This window comes from Heterodontus francisci, chromosome 3 (assembly GCF_036365525.1).
Source record: "Heterodontus francisci isolate sHetFra1 chromosome 3, sHetFra1.hap1, whole genome shotgun sequence".
Classification (NCBI taxonomy): Eukaryota; Metazoa; Chordata; class Chondrichthyes; order Heterodontiformes; family Heterodontidae; genus Heterodontus; species Heterodontus francisci.
This window is the reverse complement of record NC_090373.1, coordinates 212,538,901-212,556,208: the sequence shown is the minus strand read 5'-3', so window position 1 is coordinate 212,556,208 and position 17,308 is coordinate 212,538,901. Positions and strand designations below refer to the sequence as shown.

At 40.7% G+C, this 17,308-nt stretch overlaps 1 protein-coding gene across 2 annotated transcripts in view; it reads right to left on the bottom strand.

Annotated features, from left to right (window-relative positions):
- Positions 1-17,308, bottom strand: part of si:ch211-126j24.1 (phosphofurin acidic cluster sorting protein 1) — an 862,277-nt gene that overhangs the window by 293,900 nt on the left and 551,069 nt on the right. For both annotated transcript variants that reach the window (XM_068028323.1, XM_068028324.1), the window contains exon 19: positions 3,480-3,522. In XM_068028323.1, coding sequence (XP_067884424.1) covers positions 3,480-3,522 — 43 coding nt within the window. The remainder of the gene's footprint in view (positions 1-3,479; positions 3,523-17,308) is intronic.

The window sequence follows — 17,308 nt, the reverse complement described above, 5'->3', positions numbered from 1 at the left end:
GTGTGAATTGTTAAGTGGGGTGTGAGTGTGAATTGTTAAGTGGGGTGTGAGTGTGAATTGTTAAGTGGGGTGTGCGTGTGAATTGTTAAGTTGGGTGTGAGTGTGAATTGTTAAGTGGGGTGTGCGTGTGAATTGTTAAGTGGGGTGTGAGTGTGAATTGTTAAGTGGGGTGTGAGTGTGAATTGTTAAGTGGGGTGTGAGTGTGAATTGTTACATGGTGTCGGTTGTGACCATTGCTGACAAGGCCAGCATTTATTGCCCATCCCTAATTGTTCTTCAGAAGGTGCTGATGGGCTGCCTTCTCGAATACAACTGAATGTCTTGCTCGGCCATTTCAGAGGGCAATTAAGAGTCAACCATATTGTTGTGGGTCTGGAGTCATATTAGAGGCCCAAGTGGGTAAGGATGACAGATTTACTTCCTGAAAGGACATTAATGATCCAAACTGGGTTTCTCCCACAATCTGCTATATTCATGGTCACCATTATTCTTGCTGAATTTAGTGTCAATTCCCAGCTGCCACGGTGGGATTTAACTCATATTATACTGTCATATTAGTCAATAGAATGATCGACTGGTTACAGCACAGAAGGGGGCAATTTAGCCCATCGTGTCCATGCTGGTTGTCTGTAGAGCCACTCAGCTAGTCCCACTACCCCAACTTTTCCCCGTAGCCCTGAAACTTTTTTCTCTTCAGATAATTATCCAATCCCCTTTTGAAAGCTTCAGGCAGTATATTCTAGATCCTAACCACTCGCTGTGTAAAAAAAACGTGTTTCCTCCTGTGGCTCTTGCTTCTTTTGCCAATCACCTTAAATCGGTGTTCTCTAGTTCTCGATCCTTCCACCAATGAGAACAGCTTCTCCCTATCTGCTCCGTCCAGACCCGTCAAGATTTTGAACACCTCCATCAAATCGTCTCTCAACCATAAGAACATAAAACCATAAGAAATAAGAGCAGGAGTAGGCCACTCGGCCCCTCGAGCCTGCCCTGCCATTCAATATGATCATGGCTAATCTGATTGTAACCTCAACTCTACTTTCCTGCTTGCCCCTCATAACCCTTCACTCCCTTGTAGATCAAAAATCTGTCTACCTCGGCCTTGAATATATTCACTGACCCAGCCTACACTGCTCTCTGGGGAAGAGAATTCCAAAGATTAATGACCCCCTGAGAGAAGAAATTCCTCCTCATCTCTGTCTTAAATGGGAGATCCCTTATTCTGAAACTGAGCCCCCTAGTTTAAGATTCCCCCACGAAAGGGAAACATCCCCTCAGCATCAACCCTGTCAAGCTCCATCAAAATTTTATATATTCTTATGAACTCCAATGAGTAAAGGCCTAACCTGCTCAACTTTTCCTCATAAGACAACCCCTACATCCCAGGAATCAACCTAGTCAACCTTCTCTGAACTGCTTCTGATGCAAGTATATCCCTTTTTAAATAAGGAAAGCAAAACTGTATGCAGTACTCTATCGGTGAATTTTGTTGAACTCCCAATGTCGGGCTCCGTGGCAGGGGGAGGGGTGCTGGAAGATCACAGCAGCAGCGGCCCACCACAGAGCCTGATGCCAGGATTGCCGGGCCCAAGCTTCTCGGTAGCGGCGAGGCTCCGAGGCGGCACCTCCGCTGCTTGGCGACGGGACCCGACTTTAAATATTTAAATAAACCTCATGAATACATTTACCTACAATTCTCCATGATCTTACCGGTTGTCCGGGATCTTCCATGCTATGGACGGGACTCATACGCCTTCACTTTCCCATCCACGGATACTGGTGCCACCGAGATGGGGAAGGGGGAAACTTTGGATTTCTAGTGAAGTGGGGTGGGGTGGGCGGTCGGGGGGAGAATGGGGGTCAACTCGGCATTTCCTTCTGCCACTGCTGGCGGCCCATGATAATGACTCAGTCATTACACTACACTACACTAGTAACATTTGACCCTGACCCCGACATTGCACTAAAAATCATAAGTTCCACCCTTCTCCACCAGGTGGTGCCTGCTTTCCCTAGACAGGAAAATGAAGGCGCATGAGTGCTGGCCACCACTCAGAAGATCGTGGCCCAAAGGTAAGATCACTGTGTACTGGATGCAGATTTATTCATTTAATTCATTAAAATATGTTAATCAGGGCCCCATTGCCCAGTGGCGGTGAAGCCGAGACGGAGTCTCGCCACTGCCGGGAAGATCAGGCCCGGCACTCCTGGCGTCGGACTCCGTGTCGGACCGCTGCTGGAACGATCTTCTGGCCCCACTCACCACGGAGCCCGACATCGGGAGTTTAGTAAAATCCTGGCCATTATGTCCTCCTCACAACTTGCTTTCCTACCTGTCTTTGTATTGTCAGCACATCTGGCTACAATACACTCTATCCCTTCATCCAAGTCATTAATATAGGTTGTAAATAGTTGAGACCCCAGCACTGATCCCTGTGACACACCATTAATTACGGTCTGCCAACCTGAAAATTACCCATTTATCCCAACTCTCTGTTTTCTGTTAGTTAGCCAATCCTCTATCCATGCTAATATATTACTCCAACACCATGAGACCTTCTCCTTGCTAAAGTGAGCAACCCCAGCTTTGGCAATCTATCCACCTTTCTTAAGTCCCTAGTGACTTAAGTAAAGCCAGCCTTTATAATAGCTCCTCTTTATCAATTTTTAGCCCATCCAGTGTCTCAACCATCAGTAGTCCAGTAACATAACCACTGTTACTGTACGCATACATGGAGTGTCTCACTGGCCTTGGGATACAGGATGGTGACTCATGACTGTGTGAAGATGATGTACTAGAATGGCGCCAGGGATGGGAGATTTCAGTTATGGGGACCAACTGGAGAAGCTGGGTTGTTCTCCTTACAGCAGAGAAGGTTAGGAGGTTTGATAGTTTCTCCTTATTTACTCTATCAAAACCCTTCATGATGTTGAACATCTCTGTTTCCAGTGGTGGAAGGGTCGGTAACCAGACGACACAGAATTAAGGTGATTGACAAAAGAGTCAGAGGTGACATGAGGAAACATTTTTTTTATGCAGCGAGTTGTTGTGATCTGGAATGCACTGCCTGAGAGTGGAAACAGATTTAATACTTTTAAATGGGAATTGGATAAATACTTGAAAAGGCAATGTTTTCAGGACTGTGGGAAAAGAGCAGGGAAGAGGGATTAATTAGATGGTTCTTTCAAAGAGCTGGCACAGACATGCGTGGCTGAATGGCCTCCTGCGCTATATCTTTCTATGATTCTGTAATTATTTTATCTTTTAGTCCAGGTTTGACACTTCTGGTATCACTCCAAACTCTGAGTCAGAAATCTTGAGCTTTAGCCCCACTTCAGGGCTTGTGCACACAGTCTAGGCTGACATTTCAGCAACGCTGTGGGATTTGGAAGAGAGAAAACCTCTCACACACCAAAAGCTAATCAGCACTGAGTTTAAAAACCCAAAGGAAACCAATAACAGTGCTAGAAGTACTTACACCAACGAAGGGGATGAACTTCTGGCAGGAATCCTCATCGGGGCTGAAGTAAGAGAAGATACGCAGTATTATTCACAGCTCCAACGGCAGTCGGGCAAGGCTGCACACACACTGAGCTCTGAAAATTCCATCTTCAATATCGCTCCTACACAGTCCAATCTCCATGGCAAAGCCAGATCTACACACAGATAAATAATCCTCCACCGCCGAGATAGTTCCAAATCAACAAATCTCCCAACCACGGAAATAATCTCAAATCATAACCCCAAACTCATCCCAAATCAACTCCCCCAAAATCATCTCAAATCAAACCCCTGAAATCATCTCAAATCAAAACCCTGAAATCATCTCAAATCAAACACCCTGAAACAATATCAAATCAAACCCCTGAAACAAACTGAAGATAAACCCCCAAAATAATCTCAAATCAAAACCCTGAAATAATCTCAAATCAAACCCCTGAAATAATCTCAAATCAAAACCCTGAAATAATCTCAAAATAAACCCCCAAAATAATCTCAAATCAAAACCCTGAAATAATCTCAAAATAAACCCCCAAAATAATCTCAAATCAAACCCCCGAAATAATCTCAAATCAAAACCCTGAAATAATCTCAAAATAAACCCCTGAAATAATCTCAAATCAAACCCCCGAAATAATCTCAAATCAAGACCCTGAAATAATCTCAAATCAAAACCCTGAAATAATCTCAAAAAACACAGCCGAAATAATCTCAAATCAAACCCCCGAAATAATCCCAAATCAAACCCCTGAAATAATCTCAAATCAACCCTTTGAAATAATCCTAAATCAAACCCCTGAAATAATATCAAATCAAAACCCTGAAATAATTTCAAATCAACCCCCTGAAATAATCTCAGATCAAACCCCTGAAATAATCTCAAATCAAAACCCTAAAATAATCACAAATCAAACCCCCGAAATAATCTCAAATCAAAACCCTGAAATAATCCCAAATCAAACCCCTGAAATAATCTCAAATCAAAACCAAAAAATAATCCCAAATCAAACCCCCGAAATAATCCCAAATCAAATCCCCGAAATAATCCCAAATCAAACCCCTGAAATAATCTCAAATCAAAACCAAGAAATAATCCCAAATCAAACCCCCGAAATAATCCCAAATCAAACCCCCGAAATAATCCTAAATCAAACCCCTGAAATAATCCTAAATCAAACCCCTGAAATAATCTCAAATCAAAACCCTGAAATAATATCAAATCAAAACCCTGAAATAATTTCAAATCAACCCCCTGAAATAATCTCAAATCAAAACCCTAAAATAATCACAAATCAAACCCCCGAAATAATCTCAAATCAAAACCCTGAAATAATCCCAAATCAAACCCCTGAAATAATCTCAAATCAAAACCAAAAAATAATCCCAAATCAAACCCCCGAAATAATCCCAAATCAAACCCCCGAAATAATCCCAAATCAAACCCCTGAAATAATCTCAAATCAAAACCAAAAAATAATCCCAAATCAAACCCCTGAAATAATCCCAAATCAAACCCCTGAAATAATCCTAAATCAAACCCCTGAAATAATCTCAAATCAAAACCCTGAAATAATATCAAATCAAAACCCTGAAATAATATCAAATCAAAACTCTGAAATAATTTCAAATCAACCCCCTGAAATAATCTCAAATCAAAACCCTAAAATAATCACAAATCAAAACCCTAAAATAATCACAAATCAAACCCCCGAAATAATCTCAAATCAAAACCCTGAAATAATCCCAAATCAAACCCCCGAAATAATCTCAAATCAAATCCCTGAAATAATCTCAAATCAAAACCAAAAAATAATCCCAAATCAAACCCCCGAAATAATCCCAAATCAAACCCCCGAAATAATCCTAAATCAAACCCCTGAAATAATCTCAAATCAAACCCCCGAAATAATCTCAAATCAAAACCCTGAAATAATCCCAAATCAAACCCCCGAAATAATCTCAAATCAAAAGCAAAAAATAATCTCAAATCAAACCCCCGAAATAATCTGAAAACAACCCTTCGAAATAATCCTAAATCAAACCCCTGAAATAATCTCAAATCAAAACCCTAAAATAATCACAAATCAAAACCCTGAAATAATCCCAAATCAAACCCCTGAAATAATCTCAAATCAAAACCAAAAAATAATCTCAAATCAAACCCCCGAAATAATCTGAAAACAACCCTTCGAAATAATCCTAAATCAAACCCCTGAAATAATCTCAAATCAAAACCCTGAAATAATCTCAAATCAAAACCCTGAAATAATTTCAAATCAAAACACTAAAATAATCACAAATCAAACCCCCGAAATAATCACAAATCAAACCCCCGAAATAATCTCAAATCAAAACCCTGAAATAATCCCAAATCAAACCCCTGAAATAATCTCAAATCAAAACCAAAAAATAATCACAAATCAAACCCCCGAAATAATCCCAAATCAAACCCGAAATAATCTCAAATCAAAACCAAAAAATAATCCCAAATCAAACCCCCGAAATAATCCCAAATCAAACCCCCGAAATAATCCTAAATCAAACCCCTGAAATAATCTCAAATCAAAACCCTGAAATATCAAATCAAAACCCTGAAATAATTTCAAATCAACCCCCTGAAATAATCTCAAATCAAACCCGAAATAATCTCAAATCAAAACCCTAAAATAATCACAAATCAAACCCCCGAAATAATCTCAAATCAAAACCCTGAAATAATCCCAAATCAAACCCCCGAAATAATCTCAAATCAAACCCTTGAAATAATCTCAAATCAAAACCCTAAAATAATCTCAAATCAAACCCCTGAAATAATCTCAAATCAAAACCCTGAAATAATCCCAAATCAAACCCCTGAAATAATCTCAAATCAAAACCAAAAAATAATTTCAAATCAAACCCCCGAAATAATCCCAAATCAAACCCCTGAAATAATCTCAAATCAAAACCCTGAAATAATCTCAAATTAAAACCCTAAAATAATCACAAATCAAACCCCCGAAATAATCTCAAATCAAAACCCTGAAATAATCCCAAATCAAACCCCTGAAATAATCTCAAATCAAAACCAAAAAATAATCTCAAATCAAACCCCCGAAATAATCCCAAATCAAATGTCTGAAATAATCTCAAAACAACCCTTCGAAATAATCCTAAATCAAACCCCTGAAATAATCTCAAATCAAACCCCTGAAATAATCTCAAATCAAAACCCTGAAATAATTTCAAATCAAAACACTGAAATAATCTCAAATCAACCCCCTGAAATAATGTCAAATCAAAACCCTAAAATAATCACAAATCAAACCCCCGAAATAATCTCAAATCAAAACCCTGAAATAATCCCAAATCAACCCCCTGAAATAATGTCAAATCAAACCCCTGAAATAATCTCAAATCAAAACCCTAAAATAATCACAAATCAAACCCCTGAAATAATCTCAAATCAAAACCCTGAAATAATCCCAAATCAAACCCCTGAAATAATCTCAAATCACAACCAAAAAATAATCTCAAATCAAAACCCTGAAATAATCTCAAAATAAACCCCACAAAATAATCTCAAATCAAACCCCTGAAATAATCTCAAATCAAAACCCTGAAATAATCCCAAATCAAACCCCTGAAATAATCTCAAATCAAAACCAAAAAATAATCTCAAATCAAACCCCCGAAATAATCCCAAATCAAACCCCTGAAATAATCTCAAATCAAAACCCTGAAATAATCTCAAATCAAACCCCTGAAATAATCTCAAATCAAAACCCTAAAATAATCACAAATCAAACCCCCGAAATAATCTCAAATCAAAACCCTGAAATAATCCCAAATCAAACCCCTGAAATAATCTCAAATCAAAACCAAAAAATAATCTCAAATCAAACCTTCGAAATAATCCCAAATCAAATGTCTGAAATAATCTCAAAACAACCCTTCGAAATAATCCTAAATCAAACCCCTGAAATAATTTCAAATCAAAACACTGAAATAATCTCAAATCAACCCCCTGAAATAATGTCAAATCAAAACCCTAAAATAATCACAAATCAAACCCCTGAAATAATCTCAAATCAAAACCCTGAAATAATCCCAAATCAACCCCCTGAAATAATGTCAAATCAAACCCCTGAAATAATCTCAAATCAAAACCCTAAAATAATCACAAATCAAACCCCCGAAATAATCTCAAATCAAAACCCTGAAATAATCCCAAATCAAACCCCTGAAATAATCTCAAATCACAACCAAAAAATAATCTCAAATCAAAACCCTGAAATAATCTCAAAATAAACCCCACAAAATAATCTCAAATCATACCCCTGAAATATCAAATCTACCCCCCCCAAATAATATTAAACCCTGAAATAATTTTATATCAAAACTCCCAACATTATCTCAAATCAAACTCCCCGAAATCATCTCAAATAACACCCCCAAAATAATCTCATATCAAACCACTGAAATCATCTCAAATCAAACCCCTGAAATAATCTGAATTCAAACGCCTTTGAAATAATCTCAAATCAAACCCCTGAAAAAATCTCAAATCAAACGCCTCTGAAATAATCTCAAATCAAACCCCCCCAAATAATTTCAAATCAAACCCCTGAAATCATCTCAAATCCAACCCGCTGAAATAATCTCAAATCCAACCCGCTGAAATAATCTCAAATCAAACCCCCTGAAATAAACTCAAATCAACACCCCGAAATCATCTCAAATCCAACCCGCTGAAATAATCTCAAATCTAACCCGCTGAAATAATCTCAAATCAAACCCCCTGAAATAAACTCAAATCAAACCCCCTGAAATAAACTCAAATCAACACCCCGAAATCATCTCAAATCAAACCCCAGAAATAATCTCAAATCTATCGCTTCTGAAATATCAAATCAAATCCCCTAAATAATCTCAAAGCAAACCCCTTGAAATATCTCAAATCAACCCCCCAAAAAATCGCGAATCAGATCACCAAAATAATCTCAAATCAAATTGTCTGAAATAATGTCAAATAAAACCCCTGAAATAATCTCAAATACCCCCCAAATAATCTTAAATCGAACCCCCTCAAACTATCTCAAATCAAAACCCCAAAATCATCTCAAATCAATCTCCCGAAATCAATTCAAATCAAACCCCCCAAAATAATCGCAAAACAATCCCCGCACAAATATTTTCAAATCAGACCCCCCGAAATAATGTCAAAACAAAACCCCCCTGAAATAATCTCAAAATAGCCCCCCCCCCCTCCACAAATAATCTGAAATCAAACCCCCTGAAATAATCTAAAATCAAAACCACCCGAAATGATCTGTTCTCTGATCTGGGGTGCAAGTACTATATGGGAACTGGAATTTCTCCTGTCTGATATGGTATATATATATCCAAAATGATGAATGGGGTTGGGAGGGTAAATAATGATTATTTCCTGTCATGTAATCTGTGCGAAGGGACGAGGGGGCATGAATACAGATTAGTGTTTGAAGTTAAAGGGAGGAGGGGGAAGGAATATTTTCATAAAATGGGTTATTGGGTTATAGTACATTCCTACAGCGGATATGCTGACGAACAATATTATAGGGCATGGGGAAAATGGACTACAGTAGACAGTTCCTGTGGAGCCAGCACCAAGACTGGCACCATGGACCAAAACATTTCCATGATGGAGGGGTTCAATTGGGGATTATTTTGAGGGGGGGGGGGGGTGTTGATTTGGCATTTTTCAGGGGGTTTGATTTCAGATTATTTTGGGTGTCTGATTTGAGATTATTTCAGGGGTTTGATTTGAGATTATTTTGCGTTTTTGTTTAGAGATTATTTTGGGGTTTCATTTGCGATGATTCTAGGGATTTGATTTGAGATTATTTTGAACATTTGTTTTGAGATTATTTCAGGGTTTGAGTTGAGATTATTTAGGGTGTTTCATTTGAGATTATTTCGGAGGGTTTGACTTGAGATATTTTCAGAGGTTTTATCTGAGATTATTTCAGTGGGTTAGATTTGAAATTATTTTGGGTGTTCGATTTGAGATTATTTGGGGGATGTAATTTGAGGTTATTGGGGGGTGGGGGGGGAGTTTGATTTGAGATATTTTCGGGGGTTTTATTTGAAATTATTTCTGGGGGTTTGATTTTAGATTATTTTGTGGGTTCGATTTGCGGTTATTTCTGGGGTTTGATTTGGGATCATTTCAGGGGTTTGATTTGAGATTATGAGCTGGATTTTGTGCTGGAGGTGGGGCTCCCATCCACCCCCCACCCCGCGACCCGTTGCAATACCCCCCGCCCCCCCCCGTAAAATCTCAGCCTCTTTTGGTGTTTGATTTAAGATTATTTCAGTGCTTTAATTTAAGATTATTTGGAGACATTGGCTTTGAGATTATTTCATGTGCTTTGGTTTGAGATTATTACAGGACTTTGATTTGGGATTATTTCGGCAGTGTTGGTAAACTCTGCCTCTGCCTTTTCGTGCACCTCCCCCTCCCACCCCGAGCGATCCTCCGGTCTTTTTGATTCAAAGTTTTATAGTTTAGTGTAGAGATACAGCACTGAAACAGGCCCTTTGGCCCACCGAGTCTGTGCCGACCATCAACCACCCATTTATACTAATCCTACACTAATCCCATATTCCTACCACATCCCCACCTGTCCCTATATTTCCCTACCACCTACCTATACTAGGGGCAATTTATAATGGCCAATTTACCTACCAACCTGCAAGTCTTTTGGCTTGTGGGAGGAAACCGGAGCACCCGGAGGAAACCCACGCAGACACAGGGAGAACTTGCAAACTCCACACAGGCAGCGCCCAGAATTGAACCCGGGTCGCTGGAGCTGTGAGGCGGCGGTGCTAACCACTGCGCCACGGTGCCGCCTTATGAGGAAACATCCCTATCCTTTTACAGAAGGCTGGTAGCTCAGTAGTATTAGCAGCGTCACTGGGAGCAATGGCCACTGCCGGTACTGCAGAAGCCTCCATCCTCCTGGAACTCCTGACTAGAGGTAGGTGAGGCGGGGGCATCAGGGCCAGTCCGGAAGGCCCTGGTGAGGGGAGGAATGGGGGGATGGACGTTCAGTCCAGGGGAGGGGAGTCCCGGGTGGGGGGGGGGGTGCTGGTCCTGGTGGGGGTCCACCTGCGCCACAAATTTCCCATGAAGTAGGGAACCAACTACCCCCACCCCCAAGCCAGCAGGGAGGAAGCCTCGTTTTACAAGATCCCAGTGGTGGAGGGAGTGAAGACCTTAATAGGCCACATAAGGGCCTCATACTGGCCTCTGGGCAGGAAGGCCATTGTCAGCCTATCCTGCCCCACTGCCCCCCATCGCGCTACCCCATGCTCACTGCCTCTGATCCCGCCAGGGGGGGCGGGTGGAGGAGCAAAAAATCCCATCTTATTTTGGGGGATTGATTTGAGGTTAATTCAAGGGTTTGTTTCGACAGTATTTCGGGGGGGGGGGGGTGTTTGAGTTGAGAATATTTCGGGGGTTTGAGTTGAAATTATTTCGGGGGGGGGTGGGTTTGAGTTGAAATTATTTCGGAGGATTTGATTTGACATTATTTGTGAGGTTTGATTTGAGATTATTTTGGTCGTTTGAATTTCAGATTATTTCAGGGGCTTGATCTGAGATTATTTCAGGGGGGGTTTGATTTGAGATAATTTCTGCAGTTTGATTTGAGAATTTGGGCAGCACAGTGGCGCAGTGGTTAGCACCGCAGCCTCACAGCTCCAGCGACCCGGGATCAATTCTGGGTACTGCCTGTGTGGAGTTTGCAAGTTCTCCCTGTGTCTGCGTGGGTTTCCTCCGGGTGCTCCGGTTTCCTCCCACATGCCAAAGACTTGCAGGTTGATAGGTTAATTGGCCATTATAAATTGCCCCTAGTATAGGTAGGTGGTAGGGAAATATAGAGACAGGTGGGGATGTGGTAGGAATATGGAATTAGTGTAGGATTAGTATAAATGGGTGTTTGATGGTCGGCACAGACTCGGTGGGCCGAAGGGCCTGTTTCAGTGCTGTATCTCTGAATAAAAAAATGGTTTGGGGGTTCGATTTGAGATTATTTCTGGGATTCGGTTTGAGACTATTTTGGGGGTTCAATTCGAGATTATTTTGGTCATTTGATTTGAGATTATTTCTGGCGATTTGATTTGAGATTATTTCTGGGGTTTGGTTTGAGACTATTTTGGGGGTTCGATTTGAGATTATTTTGAGGGTTCAATTTGAGATTATTTCTGGGGTTTGATTTGAGATTATTTTGGGGGTTCAATTTGAGATTATTTCTGGGGTTTGGTTTGAGATTATTTTGGGGGTTCAATTTGAGATTATTTCTGGGGTTTTGTTTGAGATTATTTTGGGGGTTCAATTTGGGATTATTTCTGGGGTTTGGTTTGAGATTATTTTGGGGGTTCAATTTGGGATTATTTCTGGGGTTTGGTTTGAGATTATTTTGGGGGTTTAATTTGAGATTATTTCTGGGGTTTGGTTTGAGATTATTACAAAATAGTTTGATTTGTGAGTATTTCGGGGTTTGATTTGATTTAATATTGGGGGTGTTTGACATGAGATTATTTCAGGGGTTTTATTTGAGATCCCAGAGTACTTAAGGAAGTGGCCCTAGAAATAATGGATGCATTGGTGGTCATCTTTCAATATTCTATAGACTCTGGAACAGTTCCTACAGATTGGAGAGTAGCTAATGTAACCCCACTATATAAAAAGAGAGGTAGAGAGAAAGCAGAGAATTATAGACCGGTCACCCTGACATCGGTAGTGGGGAAAATTCTAGAGTCCATTATCAAAGATTTTATAGCAGAGCACTTGGAGAACAGTGGTAGAATCAGACAGAGTCAGCATGGATTTACGAAAGGGAAATCATGCTTGACAAATCTACTAGAATTCTTCAAGGATGTAACTAGTAGAGTTGATGAGGGGGAGCCAGTGGATGTGGTTTATTTGGACTTTCAGAAGGCTTTAGACAAAGTCCCACATAAGAGATTAGCATGAAAAATTAAAGTGCATGGGATTGGGGGTAGTGTATTGTGATGGATAGAAAATTGGTTGGCGGACAGGAAACAAAGAGGAGGGATAAATGGATCTTCTTCCGAATGGCAGGCAGTGACTAGTGGGGTACCGCAGGGATTGGTGCTAGGACCCCAGCTATTCACAATATATATTAATGATTTAGATGAGGGAACTAAATGTAATATCTCTAAATTTGTAGATGACACAAAACTGGGTGGGAGGGTGAGTTGTGAGGAGGATGCAGAGAGGCTTCAGGGTGATTTGGACAAGTAGAGTGAGTGGGCTAATGCATGGCAGATGCAGTATAACGTGGATAAATGTGAGGTTATTCACTTTGGTAGCAAAAACAGGAAGGCAGATTATCTGAATGGCTATAAACTGAGAAAGGGGAATATGCAGCGAGACCTGGGTGTTCTCGTACGCAAGTCGCTGAAGGTAAGCATGCAGGTGCAACAGGCGGTAAAAAAGGCAAATGGTATGTCGGCCTTCATAGCGAGAGGATTCGAGTACAGGAGCAGGGATGTCTTGCTGCAATTATACAGGGCCTTGGTGAGGCCACACCTGGAATATTGTGTGCAATTTTGTTCTCCTTATCTGATGAAGGATGTTCTTGCCATAGAGGGAGTGCAGTGAAGGTTTACCAGACTGATTCCTGGGATGGTGGGACTGACATATGAGGAGAGATTGAGTCGGTTAGGATTATATTCACTGGAGTTCAGAAGAGTGAGGGGGGATCTCATAGAAACCTATAAAATTCTAACAGGACTTGACAGGGTAGATGCAGGAAGGATGATCCTGATGGTGGGGGAGTCCAGAACCAGGGGTCATCGTCTAAGGATACGGGGTAAACCTTTCAGGACTGTGATGAGGAGAAATTTCTTCACCCAGAGAGTGGTGAGCCTGTGGAATTCGCTACCAAAGAAAGCAGTTGAGGCCAAAACAATGGAGCAGTTTAGGGCGGCACAGTGGCGCAGTGGTTAGTACCACAGCCTCACAGCTCCAGCGACCCAGGTTCGGTTCTGGGTACTGCCTGTGCGGAGTTTGCAAGTTCTCCCTGTGACCGTGTGGGTCCCTGCCGGGTGTTCCGGTTTCCTCCTGCAGCCAAAGACTTGCAGGTTGATAGGTAAATTGGCCATTGTAAATTGCCCCTAGGGTAGGTAGGTGGTAGGAGAATTGAGGGAAGATGGGGATGTGGTAGGGAATATGGGATTAATGTAGGATTAGTATAAATGGGTGGTTGATGGTCGGCACAGACTCGGTGGGCGAAGGGCCTGTTTCAGTGCTGTAACTCTCTATGACTCTAAAACATTGTATGCTTTCAAAAAGGAGTTAGATATAGCTCTTGGGTCTAAAGGGATCAAAGAATATGGGGCGAAAGCAGGAACAGGTTACTGAGTTGGATCATCAGCCATGATCATAATGAATAGCGGAGCAGGCTAGAAGGGCTGAATGGCCTACTCCTGCTCCTATTTTCTATGAGATTATTTTGGGGTTTGATTTGAGATAATTTCACATGATTTGGTTTGAGTTTGTTTTGGGGTTTGATTTGAGATTATTTTGGGTGTTTGTTTTGGATTATTTCGGGGAGTTTGATTTGAGATTATGTCAGAGGATTTGAGATTATTCTAGGGTAAAATTTGAGATTATTTCAGCAGTGTTGGGAAACCCTGCCTCTGCCTTTTCGTGCTCCCCCCACCCACCCCCCCCCCTCACCCCCGAGCAATCCTCTGGTCTTTCTGATTCAATGTTTTATGAGGCAAAATCCCTGTCCCTTTAAAGACAGGGATCCCGCCTCCAAGAGTTGCTGCCCAATCAGAGGGCTGGCAGCTCAGCATTATCAGCAACGCCACCAGGAGGGTTCAGGGGTTCGATCTGAAATTATTTCAGGTAATTTGATTTGAGATTATTTTGGGGGTTTGATTGGAGAATATTTCAAGGGTGTTTGATATGAAATTATTTCAGGGGTTTGATTTCAGATTATTTTGCGGTTTGATTTGAGATTATTTCAGGGGTTTCATTTGAGATTATTTCTGGGTTTGATATGTGATTATTTCGGCGGTGGGGGGGAGGGTTTGATTTGAGATTATTTCAGTGGTTTGATGTAACATTATTTTGGGGGTTTGAGTTGAGATTACTTTGGTGTTTTGATTTGAGATTATTTTGGGGGTGTTTGATTTGAGATTATTTCGGGGTTAGGCAATAAATGCTGGTCTAGCCAGCGGTGCTCACCGAACAAATAAAACAAAGGGGTTTGATTTGAGATTATTTTGGGGGTTTGATTTAAAATTATTTCACACAATTTGATTTTATAGTGGGGTTTGATTTGAGATTATTTTGAGGGTTTGATTTGAGATTCTTTATGTGACTAGAATCAGATAATTTTGGGGGGGTTGATTTCAGATTATTTTGTGGATTTGATTTGAGATTAGTGATTTGATTTGAGTTTTTTTTAGGGGACTGATTTGTGATTATTTTGGGGGGTTGATTTCAGATTATTTCAGGGTTTGATTTGAGATTGTTTCCAGGGTGTTTGATTTGAGTTTGTCAGGTGTTTGATCTGAGATTATTTTGTGGGTTTTGATTTGTGATTATTTCAGGGGTTTGATTTGAGATTATTTTGGGGGTTGATTTAAGATTATTTCAGGGGTTTGATTTGAGATTATTTCAGTGGTTTGATTTGAGATTATTTTGGGGGTTGATTTAAGATTATTTCAGGGGTTTGATTTGAGATTATTTCAGGGGTGTTTGATTTGAAATGATTTCACATGATTTGGTTTGAAATTATTTTGGGGTTTTATTTGAGAATATTTCAGTGGTTTGATTTGAGATTATTTTGGGGGTTGATTTAAGATTATTTCAGGGGTTTGATTTGAGATTATTTCAGGGGTGTTTGATTTGAAATGATTTCACATGATTTGGTTTGAAATTATTTTGGGGTTTTATTTGAGAATATTTCAGTGGTTTGATCTGAGATTATTTTGGGCGTTCAGTTTGAGATTCTTTGGGGGATTTGATTTGAAATTATTTCACGTGATTTGAATCAGATTATTTCAGTGTTTTGATTTGAGATTTTGTTTAGGGTTTGATTTGTGGTTATTTTGGGGGGTTCATTAGAGATTATTTTGGTGTTTTGATCTGAGATTGTTTCAGGGGTGTTTGATTTGAGATTATTTTAGGTGATTTGATTTGAGATTATTTCAGGGGTTTGATTTGTGATTATTTCAGGGTTCAATTTGCGATTATCTTGGGGGTTCGATTTGAGATTATTTTAGGGGTTTGGTTTGAGTTTATTTCAGGTGATTTGATTTGAGATTATTTTGTGGGTTTTGATTTGTGATTATTTCTGGGTTTTGATTTGAGATTATTTTGTGGGTTTTGATTTGAGATCATTTCGGGGTTCAATTTGAGATTATTTTAGGGGTTTGGTTTGAGATTATTTCAGGGGTTTGAGATTATTTGGGGGTTTGATTTGAGATTACTTTCAATTTTTATTGAATTTGTCTCCTGTATGACAGGGACAGTGGATGTGACTGTATATGGAGCCACCGTTTTGGAGCATCTTGGTGTGTGTTCTATAATTCTGTGTTTCACGGTTTAAGATGTACAGGTGTTCTAGTCAAACACCTTATGCAACCAACGTTAAGATAAACCCGGTATGATGTCTCCTTGCATGGGCCATGATAACCCACTTTCTGATGCCCTTATATTGGACATGGGAACTAAGCAAAAATTGTATGGCGCTATATGTTGGGTCAGCTAACTTCAGAATCTCTGTAATTGGCCTCAGTACCCCAAGAAACAAATCATCGAGGCATCCTGCTCCTGGTCACTATCTAGTGATCACTGCCGAGTGTGGGCACATGTATACAGGTGTGTGTTAGGGTGTGAGTGTTGAGATTGTGTGTGAGTATGTGACTGTATGAGTAAGTGTGTGATTGTGTGTGTGTGGTCATTTGAGTGTGTGAGAATGTATGTGTGAGTGTGCATGTGAGTTGTGTGATTGTGTGAGTGCGTGTATGACTGTGAGTATGTGTGAGAGTGCGAGTGTGAGTGCGCATTTGTGCGGATGTCAGTGAGGAGCAGCTTTGTGCGATGCTCTGACGCCTCTATGGGCAGCTAGCTGACACCCACAGTCTAGGCTCTCATGAAGAACGGGTGACATATTTGAGCACGGTCAGTACCCATAGAGTGATGCCCAAACGTCGGTCAGCAGCTTTGGGGTTGGGAAACTGAAGTGGAGAAAAGAGAAGGATCTGTGCCACAACACAAGTACAGCTTCAATTCTAACACAACTCCTGCTATCAATAAGCTGCTCCTAACTGTGGACCTCAGCTGGGAACTGCCCAACTGAGTGACCCCTCCTCTAGTGGTTCACCCTGGCTCCCCCCACCGACGCACCACCACCAAACCCCACCCCCACCCAGGCTACTCATCTTTCAGAGACTTCTAACACTTGAGGATACACAATGTCTTCAGAATCAATATGTCTTAAAAATACTGAACGAAATGTACAACGCTGTAAGCTTCTGCATGACAGTCACTATGCACATGCTTCAGGACAGGTGACAAACAAACAGGGTATTTCCAACTGACACAATTGGGTTATAGGAGACAATTCGGGGAGGGCCTGATTAACTTTAGCCCAGTCTATGACACTCGCATTGGAAAGTGAATAGGAATTCTCTCACTCTGCTGCCTTTCTCTCCCAAAGGCATCACTTACCATGTGTGAACCCAGACAGGGTACAAGCATAGGGTTTTGATGAAAGGTCACAGATCTGAAACGTT